This window comes from Hemicordylus capensis, chromosome 4 (genome assembly GCF_027244095.1).
Source record: "Hemicordylus capensis ecotype Gifberg chromosome 4, rHemCap1.1.pri, whole genome shotgun sequence".
Lineage (NCBI taxonomy): Eukaryota > Metazoa > Chordata > Lepidosauria > Squamata > Cordylidae > Hemicordylus > Hemicordylus capensis.
The window spans coordinates 12710297-12730017 of NC_069660.1; the positions used below are offsets into that span (position 1 = coordinate 12710297).

The 19721-nt window shown below is 40.2% G+C and overlaps 1 protein-coding gene and 1 long non-coding RNA gene across 16 annotated transcripts in view; one reads left to right on the plus strand and one right to left on the minus strand.

Moving 5' to 3' along the window:
- The window catches only part of DIDO1 (death inducer-obliterator 1), a 114964-nt gene that overhangs the window by 87234 nt on the left and 8009 nt on the right, over positions 1 to 19721 (plus strand). For all 7 annotated transcript variants that reach the window (XM_053247039.1, XM_053247035.1, XM_053247036.1 and 4 more), the window contains 9 exons: positions 505 to 967; positions 1748 to 1907; positions 2200 to 2316; positions 2714 to 2824; positions 3180 to 3315; positions 3839 to 4379; positions 6040 to 6193; positions 9725 to 9814; positions 12135 to 12330. In XM_053247039.1, the coding sequence (XP_053103014.1) occupies positions 505 to 967; positions 1748 to 1907; positions 2200 to 2316; positions 2714 to 2824; positions 3180 to 3315; positions 3839 to 4379; positions 6040 to 6193; positions 9725 to 9814; positions 12135 to 12330 (1968 nt within the window). The remainder of the gene's footprint in view (positions 1 to 504; positions 968 to 1747; positions 1908 to 2199; positions 2317 to 2713; positions 2825 to 3179; positions 3316 to 3838; positions 4380 to 6039; positions 6194 to 9724; positions 9815 to 12134; positions 12331 to 19721) is intronic.
- Positions 1 to 19721, minus strand: part of LOC128323609 (uncharacterized) — a 38848-nt gene that overhangs the window by 6710 nt on the left and 12417 nt on the right. For 2 of the 9 annotated variants that reach the window (XR_008306381.1, XR_008306376.1), the window contains exons 3-5: positions 16701 to 16819; positions 8110 to 8331; positions 2120 to 2287 (exon numbers count right to left, since the gene is read on the minus strand). This is a non-coding gene — a long non-coding RNA (uncharacterized LOC128323609). Of the gene's footprint in view, positions 1 to 2119; positions 2288 to 4199; positions 4256 to 8109; positions 8332 to 9266; positions 9391 to 16700; positions 16820 to 19721 lie in introns of all 9 variants that reach the window. The other 7 variants (XR_008306378.1, XR_008306375.1, XR_008306379.1 and 4 more) reach the window with 6 other exon arrangements.

Below are 19721 nucleotides of genomic sequence, written 5' to 3' on the forward strand. Positions count from 1 at the left end.
GAAGAGAAATTTTCCCAATGATCTTTCTTTCCTCTAAAAATCATTACTTTTCCTATTAAACATTGGGCATTATTCAATTGCATTGTGGATGTAGGTGCATATGCATCGGTGAATCTGATATTGCTCAATAGATCTTTGTTTTCTTCCTCACTCTAACACTTGTACAGGCAGAGGAACTGATGTTGGAGTGAGAGGTCAACACTTCACATATCTTTATCCTTCTCCAGGGTTTGCAAGTTACTCATGACCAGTGAATTCATGCAAAAATGATGTACACTTCTCATGTCATCATACAAGTGCTTTTTGCAATTAAAAAAAAAAAAAAAAACCCTGTTGTGTTGATAGCAGTCATCTGCAAGAGTTGGGCATGATCAAGTTTAAGTTGATGCTTAAATCTTTTCTACTGAAATACATAGGTCATAAATAGAGAATAAATTTGTATCTTATTTGTTAAAATTTAGTAATATACATGATCTATTTTATTGTGTGTGATCTTTTTAACAGCACAAAAGGAAGAGCGGAAAAATGAGGATAAACCAGCAGAATCTTCTATGGGATCAAAGAAAATTGTTGAGAAACCGATGTCTTCCCAAGCTAGAAATCTGTCTCAAAAGAAACCCGTTGTGTTTACTAGTACTTCACTAACTAAGCACCCAGTTAAACACTCTGCTGCGGACTTCAAAGGGGTAATACCTAAGAAATCCTCACTTTCAGCTGGTACACCTACATCAAGCAATGTGTCTTCATTGAAGCCTTCACCTCTGTCCTATGGTACATCCTCGGTTTCTAAAAAAACAAATGCCTCTTCTAGCATAGGTGGAGGTCTTAAGAGGCCCATGATGTCTTCCTCTTCTCCTTCATCAACTTCGACACAAGCAAAATTGGCAGCAGGTATCAATCAATCACAACCTCTCTCTCAGATTCGACAGAATATACGAAGATCTCTTAAAGAGATTCTGTGGAAAAGGTAGGCACTTGCTCTGTAAAATCAACCTATTCTAGGATAATCTTTTAGATTGTAATCCCACACAATTAGTGATATGGAGGGTGGGTTCACACAGAGCCGAGGTTTATTTTGACTTCAGTTAGTTAAAAAGCTGGAATTGGCACTGTAGACATAATAAATCTCAGCTTCCCCTGTCCTCACTTTATCTTCCTGTCACCTCTTTATCCTCCTGGATGTAATCCAAACTTTGCTCGTGGAAAGGAGAGGTATTTGATGTCTGGAATGTTTGTTTTGTTTGCTTTAGGCCTGCGTCTTGGTATGTGTGGGTGATTAAGAAAAGAAACTGAGATCAAACCAAGATAGTCTATTCAGGCTTCATACCTCCCATATGGCGGTATGGGAGCATATTTATCCCACATATGGGATGGTATTTTAAAAAATAATGATAACCCTACACAGGACAAATTATTTCCTAAATTCTAAATTGTTGCTGTTGAATGAATATATTGGCTCTATTTGTTGGGGTGCCCCAGAGCAAGTGGTAGAACAATTTGTCTGATTGCATGGTGATCAGTTATGGCCACTTATAATGCCCCAGAAGACAACAGTGGTCAAGGGTGGACATCAAAATCAGTGAAATAAAATTCCCCCTTCAGTAGATTGTTTATGAAATAGCATATAGAAGATTTCATAGATATTCATATAGGACTTCATATCATATCTCATGGCTTCATCTAGATAACACTAGTAAATAGCTTAAACTGTCTATCCCCCACCCCCCACCCCCCCTTTTTTTTGCAGAGTAAATGATAGTGATGATCTGGTCATGACAGAGAGTGAAGTGGGGAAGATTGCACTAAATATTGAAAAGGAGATGTTTAATTTGTTCCAAGCTACAGACAATCGGTATAAGAGTAAATATCGCAGCATTATGTTCAACCTCAAGGACCCCAAAAATCAGGTTTGTTTGTATGAAAGTGAGCAAACAATGTCTTAAAGTTTCTATTGGACTGCAAGCAACCTTTTATCTAACTTCATCCTAATCAAATTACTGTACACTGCTCTGGAAGCATGATTAAGATGCTTCCTAAATTAGGGTGAAGTTAGAAGAGAGGCATTAATCAATGTTCTTGCCTGTTCTATTGCTAGTTAAACAAAATGTTGTTCACTTACCAAGTAGAAAATAATATTTTTCAGTTGTGTAAGTAGGTACTCATTATTCTGATGTTAAAATCTATCCTTTCTCTCTTAAGGGGCTTTTCCATCGTGTTCTTCGAGAAGACATTCCTTTGTCAAAGCTAGTAAGAATGAAGCCAGAAGAACTTTTATCCAAAGAGCTATCTATGTGGAAAGAAAAACCAGCCAAATCAGTAAGCAATAAAATTCTGTGGTTCGTGTTCAGTAAAGATTGTTGGTGAACTTAGCTTATTACTGTATCTGTTTTTAGATTAGCAGCTGTCCCTATCCAATTCCAGTACAGCATTCCTCCAGTGGTGGTTGCTGGTGTCTACTTTTTTCTCTTTAGGTTGCAAGTCTGAACCATCTTTATTTATTTATTTTTGTATGTATTGTAAACTGCTTTAAGAACTTTTGTCAAAAAGTGGCTTATAAATATCCATAGTAGCTACACAAAGTTTTATTCATAAAATGTTCATAGAGAATTGGAATCCCCAAAAGTGGTTGGTTTTTTAATTTAATAGTGATTATGGAAAGTTTGGTAATTCACTACCTAGCTGCAATTGAACACTAACAAATACTTTTTCATAGATAATGGCATCTAGTAGACGTAAATCTTTTGAAAACAAAAAAACTGCTGTAAGACAAGAACCCATCCCAGATGTTAACATGGAAGATTCCCCACCAGTGTCTGACTCTGATGTAAGTATATAATGCAGCCATGGCGGGAAAACTTGGGGAGCGGGATCCCAGAAATGCACTGCGCACTTGTGTGGTGCATTTCCGGGCCTCCGGGGGCGGGGAGGGGGGCGCCATGCAGCTGCGCCTCCCTTTGCCAGCTCCCCCCCCCCCCGCCGAGTGCCCAAGCAAGCCAGGTGCAGGTGTGTCGGAGCAAAGCCGTTGCTCGTCTGGGCAGGTGATCTGCCCGCTCGAGGAGGGGTGATTGATCATTTGCGGGGAGAGCGGGTCAAGCCCACGCTCCCTGCAGAACCCTTTTTGGCTCTGTACAGTGATCGTGTGTAGAGCCTTATTGTCTGGGTTCTATGTGTATTTGTAGGAACAGCAAGAGTCTGATCGAGCAGCCCCTGAGAAAAGCAGTGCCCCACTTCTGGATGTTTTCAGTAGTATGTTAAAGGACACGACCAGTCAGCATCGAGCCCATCTTTTTGACCTAAATTGCAAAATCTGTACAGGTATGTTTTTGTAGGAATACTGGATATGTTCCCATGTGGTAGATAAGCAGGCAGAATAGTAAATGAAATAATTAAAAAATGAGTTAGTAAGCTTTCTTCTGACTTAAAGCCCAAATTTAATCAGATCTGATGTCTAAATGTCTGTGCAAAAATGCTGCTGGGTTAGCTTTCAGATGGCTCATTGCATTCATAATAATAGCCTAACTTTTAAGCTTTATACTGTCAAGAAAAAATAATCTGGTAATTTCCTTATTGCTTGAATTTATGAAAAATACAGAATGCAAAGGCTTTAGTTTTGTTGCCTAATATGTTTTGCTGCATGGTAGTGATAATTGCTGTTCTTAATAATAATTTATATTATAGTACTTCCAAAAGCTTAGAATAAGCCTGAAAGCTGCACTGCTGCTGATTTGACTTTATAGAGAATTACTATTCTTGTCTCCAGGGTCCAAGTACAACACTCTGTCCAAAACCACACTAGCTCACTGTGATGTATAGTTAAAAATTGTATTGTCTAATACAGGCCAGATTTCGGCATCTGATGAAGAACCAGCTTCAAAAAAACCAAAAACATCCGTTAAAAAGGCAGAACCAAAGCCAGAAACAAAGTCCAAATCTGAAAGCTCAACACCAACCGATGATGTAGAGATGACAAAAGAAGAACTAGAAATTGCTCCAGAACCTGTTGTTGGAGCTACAGCTGAATCCATTCCCCAGCCAAGCCTGGAAAGAACCTATGTTCCTTTAACACAAGGGCAAACTAACCCAGAATCTTCTCTATCCAATGAGAGCAATCTCTATCCTGCATCTTATGCTGGTGGAGTTGTTACTACTGTGACAGTTTCTGGCAAGGACCCCAGAACAGCCATGAGCACTTCATCTACCTCTGCTTCTGCTGTGATTTCTGCATTGCATCCAGTTCCCACACCTGACAAAGTTTCTGTGGGAGAGAGTAAGCCAGAACTGTCAAGATCTGTTTTACCAGCTCCGAAGTCTATATTAACAAAGCCATCATCTTCATCAGACCCACGATACTTGGCAGTTCCACCATCACTAAATGTCAGGTATGTATGTGATATGCTACAGGAAGATCACCAAGCCTGTTCCATCATCTATATACTATTTCTGAAAGAGCCAGAAGTGTTACAATTCTTATGGATGGAAAATTGGAGCATCTGCAGGCAAGTGGGAAGTACCAGCAGATTCAGTGTGACCCGCAGATACAGCTGTTTCACACAAATCTGAAGAAAAAAGGGGGCCAATCCCCCTCCCCCAACCAAACTGCCCCCATGTTAACCAATTGGACATAATATTCATAAGCTCACAAAGTTGAGATAAGCAGGTGAGTGGAGCAAATTGAATTCAGTGGCGAGTGGAGGGAACTTCCTCTTCTCTTTCTGAGTGGGGAAGGCTATCTAATAGCCTCCACAGAAGAAAATGCTCAAATTCCCTCATCAGTTGGGCAACCTGTTTCTGAAGGGGAAGGAGTTTGGTACAGTTAGTCTGTTGGTGTTATGAACATTGCCCTCCCAGGCATTTGTGGGAAGGTTTGAGGGATATTCCACACAATTCCCCAGCTTTATGGGGTCACTGGAGGTTCAGATAACAATTAGCCCACATCCAGCCCTAAAGCTTCAAGAGTTAATGTTAAGAAGCAGGGCTCTTTTGTGTAACTGCTACAGAGTGGGCAAAGACACATTTCTTCCTTTAAAAGAAATGTCTTGGCCCACTATGTAGCAGTTGCACAAAAAAGCCCTGCTTCTTAACATTAACTCTTGAAGCTTTAGGGCTGGATGAAAGGGCGCTGGGACTGAGCACCAGTGCCCCCCCCCCCAACACACACACCTTTATTTTTTCTGAAGACAGACCCCAGTCAGGACAGGGAATCCTGTCTTTGTTGCCAAGTTTTTCTGTGTTTGTTTTTACCAGGCTCAGGTAACACACACACCAGGGATGTAGCATAGCATGCGTTTTGGGTGACTTGAGTTTTGGGTGGTATACAAATGTGTTAAACAAATAATAAAAATAAACATGTTGTGCATCTGTATATTTAAAAACTTGACTGACATCCAGTGCAGTGTTAAGGTGGAGCAGGAGCTGTGGCCTTGCAACTGAGCCAAAGGCTAAGCAAGCAGCAGAGCACACATGCAGGGCGAGGTGGGAATGATTTCACACAGCCCTCAGGAGCATATTCCTGGAAGTCATTGAGCACTTTTGGAGGGAATGAAGAACAGTGAAAATTGCTCCCTCTTCACATGCTCTGCTGCTTGACAACCTTTGGCTGAGCTCGGAGCAGCCCTCACTGAGGTCACAGTTCCTGCTCTGGTCTCCTAACACTGAGCTGAATGTCAGCCATAGTTTGGTCAAAGCCCTGAGCTGGCAAGGCAGCCCTGAATGTCTGCCATATACAAGAGAAGGTCTCAGCAGAGTTGCCCCTTCTCATGCTCTGCAAGCCCCAAAGCACTACAAAGCTACATTTCTAGGCTAGCTGGAGTCAAGAGGGCTACTCCTACTTGGGCTAGAGATGCACTAGAATATTTTCTTGTGGGTCAAGAAATCCACAAGATTATATTTGCTCTCAGTGGTTAAAGGACTAATGGTAGCACGAGATGTATCATAATTAAAAAGCTGGAAAAGTTCCTTGTAACTGAGTAGGACGGTACTTGTGGGTAGAGCAGGAAAGGTTTTCCACCTGACCTATTTTCCCCTGATTTTGTTTTTCAGTGTTTCAGAGATACAGTCCCCTCAAGAAGGTGATACTTCCCTCTTTCTCTCTCGTCTCAGCACCATTTGGAAAGGTTTTATCAACATGCAAAGTGTGGCCAAGTTTGTCACCAAAGCATACCCTGTTTCTGGGTGCTTTGACTACCTCAATGAGGTTAGATTTTAAACGCTTGTGCTTATGTGTGAACTATATATGAAGTTGTGTTGCTTATTAAATATGCTTTAAAGAAATGATCACTAAATAATAGGACTTCCATTATAATTCAAGTGCATTCAGCACAGTAGCCTGAGAACTAATCAACAAAGAAGGCTTCCATAACTAATATTGGTCTTTGAGTTGTACTAAACTACTGTTCCAGAGCAGGATATTAAATTAAGTTTCATATCTGCAGCTTAGTTTAATATCTGGAGTACTGCAGCTCAGTTACATCAGGGGGAATTGAAAGTTTCTCATGAATACAGATCACCTTGTTCTAGAACAAGGTTAATTTTCACCAGCAACAGTCCATTCAGAAGAGTGAGATGTAATTTCCTGTTACTGAATAGTAGGCACAAACTTCTCAAGTCAGCATCAATAAAAGCTTGCCACTTAGCTAAGACAGGGGGCACAACTGGGCAAATGCAGCTAGCAAAGTAATTTTAAAATCATACTAAAATAATTAATGCAAGAATGAGAGCAAAACAATTAAAGCCCTATTATGTATCCCAATCTGCTTCACCTTCAGTGGCAAAAGGATGCAGAGCAGGGCCTCCACCATCATCATACTTTATTTACGGTCTTTGACCAAAAAAGAAATAAAAATCTTTACATAGTTAAAAGGAAAAATATTAATAATAAATCCTTGTTACATAGAACATGGGCCTCCACCAGTGTTCTGTGTAACAAGGATTTATAGGAGGGGTTGACTACAACTTCCATCATCCCCAGCTGCAATGGTCTTTGGCAGGAGATCATAGGAGTTGCAGTCAACATCATCTGGGAATCCCTGTGACAGGGAACACTGACCTTCACTTGGAGATGCAGCAGGCAAGCACAGGTGGGAGACCCAAACAGTTTAGAGCTTTAGACATAATAACCAGCACTTTGAATTGTGCCCAGAAATGAACTGACAGCCATTTTATGCAAATAACTATTGGAGGCATTCCTGGCCAAAGCTAGATCTAATAGCACCTCCAAGCTATAAATGTGATCTTCCAAGGAAGGCAACCCTATGCAGAACTGACTGTACACCAGTTGTCTGGATGACAGTCATCATTTCAGTCCTGAAACTTGTCTGGAAAACAATTCTGAAAGGATCAAACTTTGTGCTATTTGCAAATAGTGCAGTAATAGAGCAGTAGAGATGAGACAGTGGAATTATGGAATATATTGTATTGCCTCGAACACTGCATAGAAAGGTAATTAGTACATTACAAAAAAGTATTGGTGGACAGGAGGTAAGTGACACTACTGACACTAAAAACGATTCTAGATGTTGATTTTTAGGATTTCACACTTCAGGTTGCCATCTATCTATCTATAAGACATACCCGTGGCTAATCCCATGTGTGGCAGCTCTTATGAGAGTTCAGTGAGCTGCCAGAAAGCCATGGGTGGGAGGGAAGAAAATGGTGGCTCCAGCCGGCTGGGGGGGGGGAAACGGTGGCGGAGGCTATCAGGTGAAGAAAACGACAGTGGATGGAAGGAGGTGGTGGCAAGTTGGCAGAAGAAAGAGGCAGTGGAGGGGGTGCGGCGGCCAGGCTGGCTCGCCGCGGAGGGGGAGCGAGCTGGTGGCTGGGGGGAGAATGAAATGGGGCTGGGTGGGGGAGGAGACAGGGAGAACTAGGGGTACAGATGCTCTGCGCCAGTCTACCGTATGGTAGATTGCTTTGGATTTAGTTCATAATTCCACTCATGTGCACATCCTATAGACACTATTTGACAGATACCTTTTTGAGTGATCTGTAGTATTTCAACACATTCAGTTGGATCCAGAAGAGGGTTGCGTGAATGTACTTATGCTCACACAAGGGTTTTTTGGGGGGCGGGGTTTATAATGTTCACAACTTCCCTCCCCACCGCCTCCTTACCATGTCTCACACTTGTTTCCAAGGCTTCTCTGGTCCTAAAAACTGGCTTTTCAGAGGATGTGGGCAACTGCAGTGTGGAAGCGGGGTCAAGAATGCCTCATTTAGCAAGTGGAGCATAGCTTGTGGTTCTCTAGCTTGTGGTTCTCCATTTTGAATGATAATCTGGAAGAAGCAGCTAATAGGCAGATATGTGGGATAACTGCTGTGTCTCTGTTTACCGTACTGACAAAAAGAAAGAGCTTTCAGTATAGTGGACTGTTGGTTTCACACAATCAATATAAACTGTTTTAAACATCTTATTTTAATGAGGACAGGCCTCCTTATGGGCCTTTTTCCTTGCATAAACTCAACAGATCATCTTATTGAGCTTTGCAGTGTTTGAGTAAGAATGGGGAAGAAGGAAGTAGAAATACAGCTGAAACAGCTGTAATTCTTTCCTGCCATAGTGCAGTAGGAGATGTCCAGATATTCATCTTGAACTCTGCTCTAATAGAGTAATAATGAATAGGATGATGTCCCACCTGGAATTTTGAACTTCATATTGTGTCTACAAATTATATCATGGAAATCAACATAAATATAACAATTTTTTTTAACTACATGTGTTTGGGAGAGGGGTAGAGATTCCTATTTGTAGAAATGGTGTTAGACAAAAACTTGTAGAGAGATAACTTGCTTTGGAAATGAAAGGTTTTAGGGTAGTGGGCTTTGTCAAGCTTTCTCTTATGGAAATTCATATGTGCTGAATTATAAAAACTGAAATTAATTGAAGCAAAGATATTTTTCCTTGTATTGACAACCAATTTAATTTTCTGCTTAACTGTTCTGGAGAGATTATATACTTTATAAATTTGAGCATTGTGCCAAATTAGTGATTGATTTAAAATTTTATTGTGTATGAAAGTAGGCTAGAAATGTTTTATCACTATTTCAGAAATATGTGTGTGTCTGTGGACTGATAAACTGGTGTTTTGCAGTATCGTGCAAAAAGAAATATTTGTTTATATAAAACCTGCATGTTTCTCAGAGCGAACACAAAAGTCCTGGTCAGATATTATGTTGTGAGACTAGAAAGGGGGTGCATGAGCTTCAGGCTTCTATCCACCAACACTTTACCCTCCCAATCTCTTTGCTTGGGGTAAAAAAGAATATCTGACCCAGTTAAGAACTGTTCATCTGTATTCTGGATTTCGTTCTCCACGAAAGGGACAGGAGGTGGGTTTAAGATGATCCTGTGTGTAGATGAATGTGATATTCTTCACAGTAAGATGTTCTTTATGCCTGAGAATAGGAGAGTGGGAGATGGCTGTGTGGAGGAATTGAGGTTTACTCTTTTGTACTAGGTTCAGAAAGTAACATTTCATCAAGCCTAAAGTTAAAGCATCTGTAACTTGTGAGATCAGGTAGGGGATATTTCTTTTTACTAGATGCTGAGGTTTGAAAGGGGAGGATGTGCCGTATTGTAAACAATCCTGGCTTTAGTAAAATAACAGTATGGCTTCTACTTGCATTCTGGTAGTATCATTATGTTCACTAGGAAATGTAGGAAGGGAAGCATATTTTGTCCTCAAATCGTGCCCTTTTCTCATACTACCATGTAATGCTTCTTATTTAGGATTTACCAGATACAATTCATATTGGAGGGAGGATCTCACCGAAGACAGTGTGGGATTACATTGGCAAACTTAAATCTTCTGTGTCAAAGGTACTCATTTCAAAATTAAGTCTGGTAATGATGAAGGAATTTGTACTTTAAAAAAAAAAAAGAAAGAAAGAAAAGAAGGAATTGAAATAACCACACAAGTAGTCCTGCAGCAAGGTGGGGGTGGTGAGTAACAGTTGGGCTCAAGTTCCTTGAACAGCATCCCCTCATGCTGCATAATCAGTGTGGTTTGAAATTGAGGAGACTTTCAAAAGCGTTTTGGGTCAGACCAGAGGTCTATTGAGTTCAGCATCCTGTTTTTTACAATGGCCAACCAGATGCCACAAGCAGAGCTTAAAGGCAATAGCCCTTTCCTGTAGTGTGGATTGATCTAAATCAAGGCAGTTAAAAATAATTGCTTTAAATCAAAATTTCCATTTATTATTTAGATATTTCCTAAGTAAAATAAAAATGCATTCTAATTAGTTGCTCTAGCCATATTGGACAACACATTTGATTGTTTCCCAGCTCATTCCACAAATGAAAAGCACTTCCATTTTTTCAAGGCGAAGGCAATTTTCATTGATCCCTCCTTCGCTCCTCTGCCCCTTTCCCCCCCAAATCAGCTCCCTGATAGTTGAGGGATGCTTTAGAGTAGGATGGTATGGTGCGTGGTGGAAGGCTGCAGGGGGAAAGAGGGGAATCAGTGAAAATCGCCCTGTCTTGTCAGATGGAAGTTCATTGTATTAGCAGAAGATGTAATTGGGCTACAACCAAGTGATCTTCTGTTGCTTCATTCTGGCTAGGCTTTGCATCTCATTGTGCTGTTTACATTTCCCTTTTTTACCTAGAGAAGGCCCCCCCCTTTTTTTTTTTGCAAAGTATTCTCAGATATGGACTCCCTTACTTGTAGCCATATTAGGTTTTCTAGGCAAATGCTGCTTGGTATCCTGTGTTTTTCTGTCATATCCTTCCACTTTTTCATTGCCCCCAGCTACCAAGGCAAAGAAGTGCCTTTCAAAGTAGTGACTTCCTTAGATTTATCACAGGGAGAGCAACTGGTCCTATTCAATCCCAGCCCAGCATTCCTTCAGTGGCTCTGACTGGTACCTGCCTTGCGTTTCTTTTTAGACTGTGAGCCCTGTGGGGGACAGGGAACTATCTTCTTATTCTCTTTCCATGTAAACCACTTTGAGAACTTTTTTTTGTTGAAAAGTGGTATATAAATAATACTAGTAAGCAGTATAACCCACCTTAAGTGGTGCAGCAGGGAAATGCTTGACTAACAAGCAGAAGGTTGCCAGTTCAAATCCCTGCTGGTACTATATTGGGCAGCAGTGATCTAGGAAGATGCTGAAAGGCATCATCTCATACTGCATGGGAGGAGGCAATGGTAAACTCCTCCCGTATTCTACCAAAGAAAACCACAGGGCTCTGTGGAAGCCAGGAGTCGAAATCGACTCGAAGGCACACTTTACCTTTAGTAAGTATTATTCCCTTCTCCTCCCCCCCACCACAAAATAGTTACTGGGCAGATCCTTCCATGATGGAAGGTAAATGTTCATGTTCTTTTAATTGGTTGGCAAAGTAATAATTGTTTATTATTAGAGTACTGACTCTGAGCAAGTTGCAGAACTTGGGTAAACAGGAGAAACAGGTTGCTTACCTGTAACATATTCTGGAGGTGATCTGTTGTCATTCATGAGAAATTGGTTACTGTGCCTGTGTAGGGACCTTTTGGATGGTTTCATTAAGTCCTCTCTGGAGTCCATCCCTGCCGTGCACATGCTCAGTACCTTCCTTTACTTGGTAGTCCGGTGCCATTTTGATTCAGTTTCTTTTCGACTGCTGATCAAAATGGTTCCTGACTACGAGTAAAGGAAGGCACTGAGCAAGTGCACGGCAGGGATGGGCGCCAGAGAGGAACTAATTAATCCACCTGGAAGGTCCCTGCACAGGCGCAGTAACCCATTTCTCATGATGGCAACGGATCACTTCCAGATTAAAAGGTCATCCAGATTCATTATGGAGATGCCTGGGCTGACTTGCCATCTGTGTCTGGCCCCCACTATCAAGCCAGCAAAAGTGTTTTCATTACAGTTTTCCCTATGAAGGAAAACAGCAATTCCTAAGTTTAGCTTTTTGAAAGTATATGTTTGTAGTATTATGTTTAGATTTCATTTTAAACCAGGTTATTTTAAAAAGAGGAACTTACTACAGTTGAACTTCAAAAAACAAAAACAAAACATTTTTTTTAAAATGCATTTCCTTTTATCCACCCTTCATCTGCAATACTACAATTGATGGTAACAATCTCATTTACCCTCGTTTTCTTTTTTATTAGCAATAAGAGTATCTTTCCCTTTATATTTTTGTATTATAGGAATTATGTTTGATTCGTTTCCATCCTGCAACAGAAGAGGAGGAAGTTGCATACATTTCTCTCTACTCATATTTTAGCAGTCGTGGCCGATTTGGGGTTGTAGCTAATAACAACAGACATGTCAAGGATCTCTATTTGATTCCTCTCAGTGCTAAGGATCCTATTCCATCTAAACTTTTGCCCTTTGAGGGACCAGGTAAGCAATGAATTGTAGGAAACCCAAAAAATATCTCCAGCCTCATGGCTTACAATCACAGGTGTTATACCATGGCTTCTTGACATTGTCATGCATAATGCACACCTTGGATACATGTAGGAAAGGTAGATACATATACTGTATACATATATACAGTTATGTATATATATCTATATAGTATATATGTTCTATGTTCTGTAACATAGCTTAGCTCTCTACCCTAAAGCTCTCATCGGAAGTGGATATATTTTATTTATTTCTTTATCTATCATATTTATATACCACCTGATACGGTATATCTCCAAAATGTGTAAGATTTTATCACATAAATTTGAAAACTTATTTTAAGTGTTTCCAAAAAGTTATAGGCAGGTTAGTCATATTTTAAAAACATTGATACACAATACAACATGCTCCAGAAAAGCACAAGTAGGCAGCATCTTCCAGTATTAGCAAGCACAGAAATCCACAAATAGCCACTCAGGTTGAAAGGTAAGAATTAGATGGTAGTTAGTGAACACTGCCATGTGTAAATGTGTGTCATGCTTGATCTTCCACATTGAAAAATCCACAAGATTTCCAGCTTTAGCACTGTCTTCTCCCAGTAGTGAGGAGAGGGGCTGGAGCAGGAATGAGCACATAAAATATTGGGTTTATGGTTGAAAGACACTTGGCTAAAGCTGCCTAACAAGCAGTGTGTAGTAATATCTTGTTTAGGATGTGACATCTATCTCCTTGATTTATCTGGGATCGATCTCTCCAGGACAGAAGACCATCACAAAGTGCATGCCTTTGTTCTTAAGGGTTTTTTTTCCTCCCTTTAAAAAAAAAATGGTTTTCATCAAACAGCTATTCCACATTAATGAGTCACAGTGGGTGACATCCATAGAATGCTCATGGAAGAAGTTCTAGCAGTAATGGTGCTTCACAGTGTTATGCAAATCACTAATGGAAGAAGAACTGTTAGTGAAAGAGGTAATGTGGCATGTTTTGCAAGTATCTACTGCTGTAGTCCAAGAACTACACTGGAATTAGAGGTTGCTTTCTCCACACAGCAACCTTGCACAAAGTCCTTCCGCTCGGCCAATATTATTATTGCTAGTGGTAGACACTTCTGGATGTTTCCCAATGGAAATAACTTCATTTATTTAAAATCTGTGGTTTTAATTTTATATTATTCTTTTGTACCCCAAGAGGTCATACTGCTATGCATATTGCCCTTTTAAAGAGAGAATCTTCTGTGTTGTGCAGAGGTTATTTCCATAACTGAAAAGGTAATTTGAAAAGGATTCCAAGTGCAAGATTCAAAACTGGAAACATTACTGTGTTAGAGAAAATTCCAAAAGTCTTTGTTTTCTTCAGCCTCCCTTTTGCTTGTTTATCTCCAAGAATAGATGGGACTGTAATTCAGTAGTAGGACATGTGCTTCACAAGAAGAAAACTCCAGGTTTGAGCCTTGTCTTCCCCATGGAGGGCTGGGAAAGTCCCCTGCCTGGAACCCTGGAGAACTGTTGCTAGTCAGTGTAGACAATACTGAGCTAAATGGACCAATGACCTGACTCAGTATAAATAGTCTCATATGTTCATGTGACATCTAGCACATTTCTTGCAATTTCTTTTTGGAGTCCAGGAGCCTTATAAGCATATCTGCAGTGTCCTCGGATTCTGGAGTATAGTCTAGTTTTGTGCCGTTGGTCTGTGTGAACTGAGATCTTCACATCTTATAGTACATCCATCACTTCCCTGCAGCTGTGCATTTCAGAGGAAGATCTGTAGTCATCAGCAAGCTGGTTTTCAAGGAAATGTGTTTACCATTTCTAATCAAAAGATTAGGAAAACCCAGCTAAGTTTCTGAAGAACTTAGGCATCGCTGGAACACAGTTGGAAACTCAAAGACATATATTAAACTGGGTAAAGAATTCTATAGACAAAACATGATGTAAAATGTGTATTGGCCAAAGAATTTCCTCACACTACATATTTATTCTCTAGAGTCAATTCAAAAGTGTGGACAGAAGGTGTAGGCAGACATACAAATAATGTGTTCTATCACAGAACTGTACTGCTTATTTGAAAGCACCCCCACATAATAATCTTACTGCTGAAAGATTACACAAGGTGATGACAAGCTTACACAACAAGGAGATGGCCAACTTCCTCTTAAAAAAACAAAAAAACTAAATGTGAGGACCAGAGCTATAGCAAGGTTGGAATGGACCCTGGGACAAAAACTGAAGAAGGGTCCCTAGCCTCCCTGGCTTGCTACTTTCTTCATATCCCTCTCATTTTTGCTGCAGCAGAACTGTAAGGAGATGGTGAAAAAGAAAACATTCTTGGCACACTTGGACTTAACGCAAATATCACACACTTCCCACACATGCAGACACTTTCACACACTTGCATGTTCACATTCCCTGGCTCAAAAACACTTATACCTATTATTCTTGTCTCATAGATTAATATATCATCAGACACTTCTGTTTTTCTAATTCCAACACACAAATGCTCTTTTCCACAGGAATCTCAGTCCCAAATCTCCCACCCCGGATTTAGGGGTAAATTTAACCCAGTTGCTAAGGTATTTTGTGGGAAAACATAGGAAGCTGCCATATACTTTGGTCGGTCTATCAGTATTGTCTTCACAGACTGGCAGCAGCTTCTCCAAGGTTACAGGCAGGAATCTCTCTCGGCTCTATCTTGGAGAAGCCAAAGAGGGAACTTGAAACGTTCTGCTCTTCCCAGAGCGGCGGCTCCATCCCCTAAGGGGAATACCTTACAGTGCTCACACTTCCTGTCTCCCATTCATATGCAGCCAGGGTGGACCCTGCTTAGCTAAGGGGGACAAGTCATGCTTGCTGCCACAAGACCAGCTCTCCTTACCAAACCTCCTAAAGATCTCTCCCAGTAATTTCATGTAGATTTTAAAAGAGCATTGGAGACAGTATGGCGCTTTGTGGAACTCCATACTTTAGTTCTCACTTTGCAGAGCAGCAGACCCCCACCATCTGGAATCTGCCAGAGAGGTAGGAATGGAACCACTGTAAAACAGTGCCACCCAATCCCAGGAAAAGTAAACCACTTGCCTCTCATTGAGCCTGTCAGTCAGGCTGAGGGAGAGGTGGTCTGAAGCTGAGCACTGACCAGCCAGTCAGGAGGAGGGAGGGACACTGACTGACACTCTTCCCTCCTAGAGAGGCCTCGTTCTGCTTGAAGCCAAGATGAGTCCTCCAGTCAGGAGCCAACGGTGAGTCAAGGAGGCAATAGCGGGAAGCGCAAAGAGTGAACTGTTGCTAGACTGGCATGTCCCACTCCCTCAGAGGCCCAGAGACATTTGCCCTCTCCTTGTTCAATTACAGCTATGCCTCTGTTGAGGACACTATCCAAATGAGCTACCATGTGCATTCTGAGGATAGTATGTCTTCTCAGAATAATTTAATAGGCTGTAATTCCTAAAAAATAAATGGTAATATCATAGTAAGGGGTCTCTCATAGTTTAGCAAAATGCAAAGTATATTGATATTTGAGTAACTAGGAATGATCCTTCCCTCTGACTCCTGCAGGGAGTTGCTGAAGCATCTCTCCACTGCGCATAGCTTATTGAAATGTAATTTTGATGGGAAAGGAAAGATTCCTTACTAAGATAACTGGCCTTGGAAAATGTGTTGGGCATTTTTTTGTTTCCACATTAAGAGTGATGATCACTATAGCAGCATCCCCCCTGAAATTTAGTTCATATCACAGACAACAAAACAAAATGCACATATTGCAGTTTTAAGAAAAATATGTTGATTATAGACCAAGGAGCATACGTTTAGGCTTTTGAGATCAGATCTTGGAAAGAAATACTAAGCGTATTCCAATACTTGTATTAATACATCAAGGCTATAAAATTTCTTTAGGATAAGCAGTTTTCTCAGTTCTTTGGTGTATGCATATATGTATGGGAAGATCCTTAAAATATGTGGTCTACATTTTTCAAGTCATGCCTGATGGAATTTGCTACTTACACTACACAACCTCAATAAAAATATTTTGTGCAAAGTGGTCATTTGTTTCTTTCAATTTGTTCTTGTAAACTTAATCATACGTTTTACTCTAGGTAAAATTTTCTATTTAAATTGACACTGGGTAGACTCCTGGAAATATTATTTCACAGGCATAAAGGAAACATGCATCTTCTGCACCCATGGCTCATTTTGGGTTTCAGACTAAATGCTAGAAATGCTAAATGCTAGAAAGAAATATTTTAAGCAAATGCCTAAATATTGTTAGGAGGTCTTAAACTTCTTATTGCAGTGTGCTTTGTTACTAAGTGCTTTAGACAAAAACAAAGTAAACTAGTTTAATTTTATGAAGAATCACTAATGTACCTTGTGGTGAAAATAAATATCAACTGGAATACATCTTAGTTCTCTGTCTGTATGTGGACCACTAGATGATTCTGTCAAAGAGTAGACCTCCTTTCCACAAGAAGCTTGCTTCTGCTGGTCTCAAAGTCAAGAAAGGAAAACAGCATTTTTAATAGGACAAACATGTAAATATCATTAACCTTGGGACAAAAGGTTGTGATTAAGTAATTCAGCTTCTTAAGTTTCAGTTGGGTTAGTCCCCCCTCCCCTGTTCTGTCAGTATGAGGAAAACTAACCAGAATGGCTATTTCCTGCCCCAGTGATGAATTTTGCAGTGATCTATTTTCTGTTCCTGCATTGTGTTATAATCACTGCTCCTGCAAGCACTCCTACATGTGGTGTTCACATAATTGATAACTTCTTTCACTAAAGTTTGGCCAGAGAGCACTCGCATCAATCCTTGGCTGGCTGCTTCTTCCCTGCCCCCCAATGCAGGGGTAAGGTTGGAATAATCTATGTGAACTCTTCAGGTATCCAGTCCTCCACCTACCACCCCTACAGGATGCATGATGTCTTAGCACTGGCTCTTATTCACTGAACACCCTTTCCCAAACCTTTCAGGATTGAGCTATAGTATTCTCCCCCCCCCCATTCCTCTTCCACAGCAGTCTGGCTTCACACTTTCAAGTAATGGTGGGATTTTTCAATTTTAGGTGAGTTAGCACTGTCTCAGATCCTCAAATGAAACATTCAGTTAGTAATGGAACCAGAGTAACTATCTGCAAAACTACTCTCCATTTCCCAAGTTTTCTATCGGTTATTAATGGAAAAGAGTCCTTCTCAATGAAAAAGCATCATCTGCACCTGTGGAAAGAATGATGCATTTATATATTTAAAGAAGCAATATGTGCAAAGAATCCTACCATTTCTACAGCTCCAATTTGCAATTCACTCCTAGTTTTCTCAGTCCTTCAAAAGCAAGCAGGTTAGCTTACCTTGTCTGCTAAGCAGCCGGGACACTGGCAAGCTAAGAGCAGCTCAAAACCCAGCTGATTTAAACCAGTGCCAGCCCTTCTGCTGAGGGCAAATAACGACGAGTGTAACTGAAGGTGGGGCAATGGGGCAGAAGGCTGTAACAAAAAGCACTGAAATAGCCCATCTGCGGCTTAATAAATATTACTGATTATATACTTGCTTACACCACAGAGAAATATTTATCAATATTTTCCCCCTATGAAACCACCTGGAGACAAAATTAGTAGGTAGAACTTGATAAAGGTTTACAGGAGTTGCCATAACACAAATATTTATAGTGAGTAGCAGGAGCCTCCATAAACACAGCAGACCCTATCCTGGCAGATGCATCATGCACAGCAATAATTGAACATAAGGTAGTAGATTCCCTTTGGAGATGAGGACCTATATCTTTAGATACTGTAAATGTTCATTCTGATTTTAAAAGCCTCTGATCTATATTCACATAAATGCTTAGAAACAAAAGAATGAACAGTCAAACAAGCATGGAGACAATTGTCAGTTCCAATCCTCCTTAATTTTGATCTAGAAATGAATTTGGTATGTTGCTTGATTTTAGGTTTTGTAGCTTTTACTGGAAAAAAGAAAAGTTAGTGCAAATTTGTCTTTGAATATGCTATTTTTATTCCTCAAGAATATAACTGCTTGTGTCTCATTGTCCTCAATAGCCATTGAATGTAAGCTGGTTTGTTTAGCAAACTCCCTATTAGCGTTTGTCATGTTCAGACTAGCACTAGAAATTTACTTTCCTAAGCAGTTATTTTATAATGTCCATAGGCTTTGCTTTTATAGCTTAGCAAGCCAGTTCTGCTCAGCTTTGAGGTAGCCGCTTCAAACCAACTTTTACATTTTTTCAGCTGCATAGCTCAAAATCCTTTTGATTTTCATGTAATGTTTCATCTAGGTCCCCAAACCAGAGTTCTTTGATTTAAACTGGATTGGTCAAATTTTGGTAAATAGCTGATTTAAATTCAGTTACTACAGTTTAACACTTTTCAACATTTTAACACTTTTCAACATTGTAGTAAGCACTACACAGGTCACCGAACTGGTGAGTCTATGCCAAGAGAGGAGAGCTGGTCTTGTGGTGTGGTAGCAAACATGACTTGTCCCGGTAGGTAAGCAGGGTCTGCCCTGGTTGCATATGAAAGGGAGACTATAAGTGTGAGCACTGGAAGATATTCCCCTTAGGAGATGGAGCCGCTTTGGGAAGAACAGATGATTTCAAGTTCCCTCCCTGGCAGCATCTCCAAGATAGGGCTGAGAGAGATTCCTGCCTGCAACCTTGGAGAAGTCGCTGCCAGTCTGTGAAGACAATACTGAGCTAGATAGACCAATGGTCTGATTCAGTATATGGCAGTATACTGTCAGTATATCTGATTCAGTATATTCAGTATATATATCTGATTCAGTATATCTGATTCAGTATATTCAGTATATGGCAGCTTCCTATGTTCTAAAGCCTGCAGTTCTGTATCCAAGTTCCTTAAACCTCATTGACTTTAACAGACAAAGAGAACAAAGGTGATGAAGGAAGAATAGAGCTTGATAAAGTAGTAGTAAAGGTGGGGAAATTGAAAGTTAACTCATAGTAAGCTATGAAAGAAAATGTAATTTGGATTCCATGCAAGGGTTTCCTTTAATTGACTCAGAGATCTGGTGGTATCAAATGTTTTTATGGCACGTTAGGTATAAAAACATGCCATTGCTGAACATTTAGCTTATTCTGAGTACAACAAAACATGCATGTTGACAGTTTAAAGTTTTTTTTTAAATAAAGGTAAAACCACATTGCCTCAAGGCAGATTATTAAGAGAATCAGAAAAATTAAGAACAGTGAAAGGGATACAAGTTGCACCTTCATTTGGAATCACAACAGAGGTTTTATTTCTGAAGTGGCATCATAAGCATTGTGTTTAATTTTGAAAAAAAATAGATTTAAAATGTGAAAATATTTGAGTATTTAACACATTTTATACCACTTCTGTCTCAAGGTGGTTCATAATT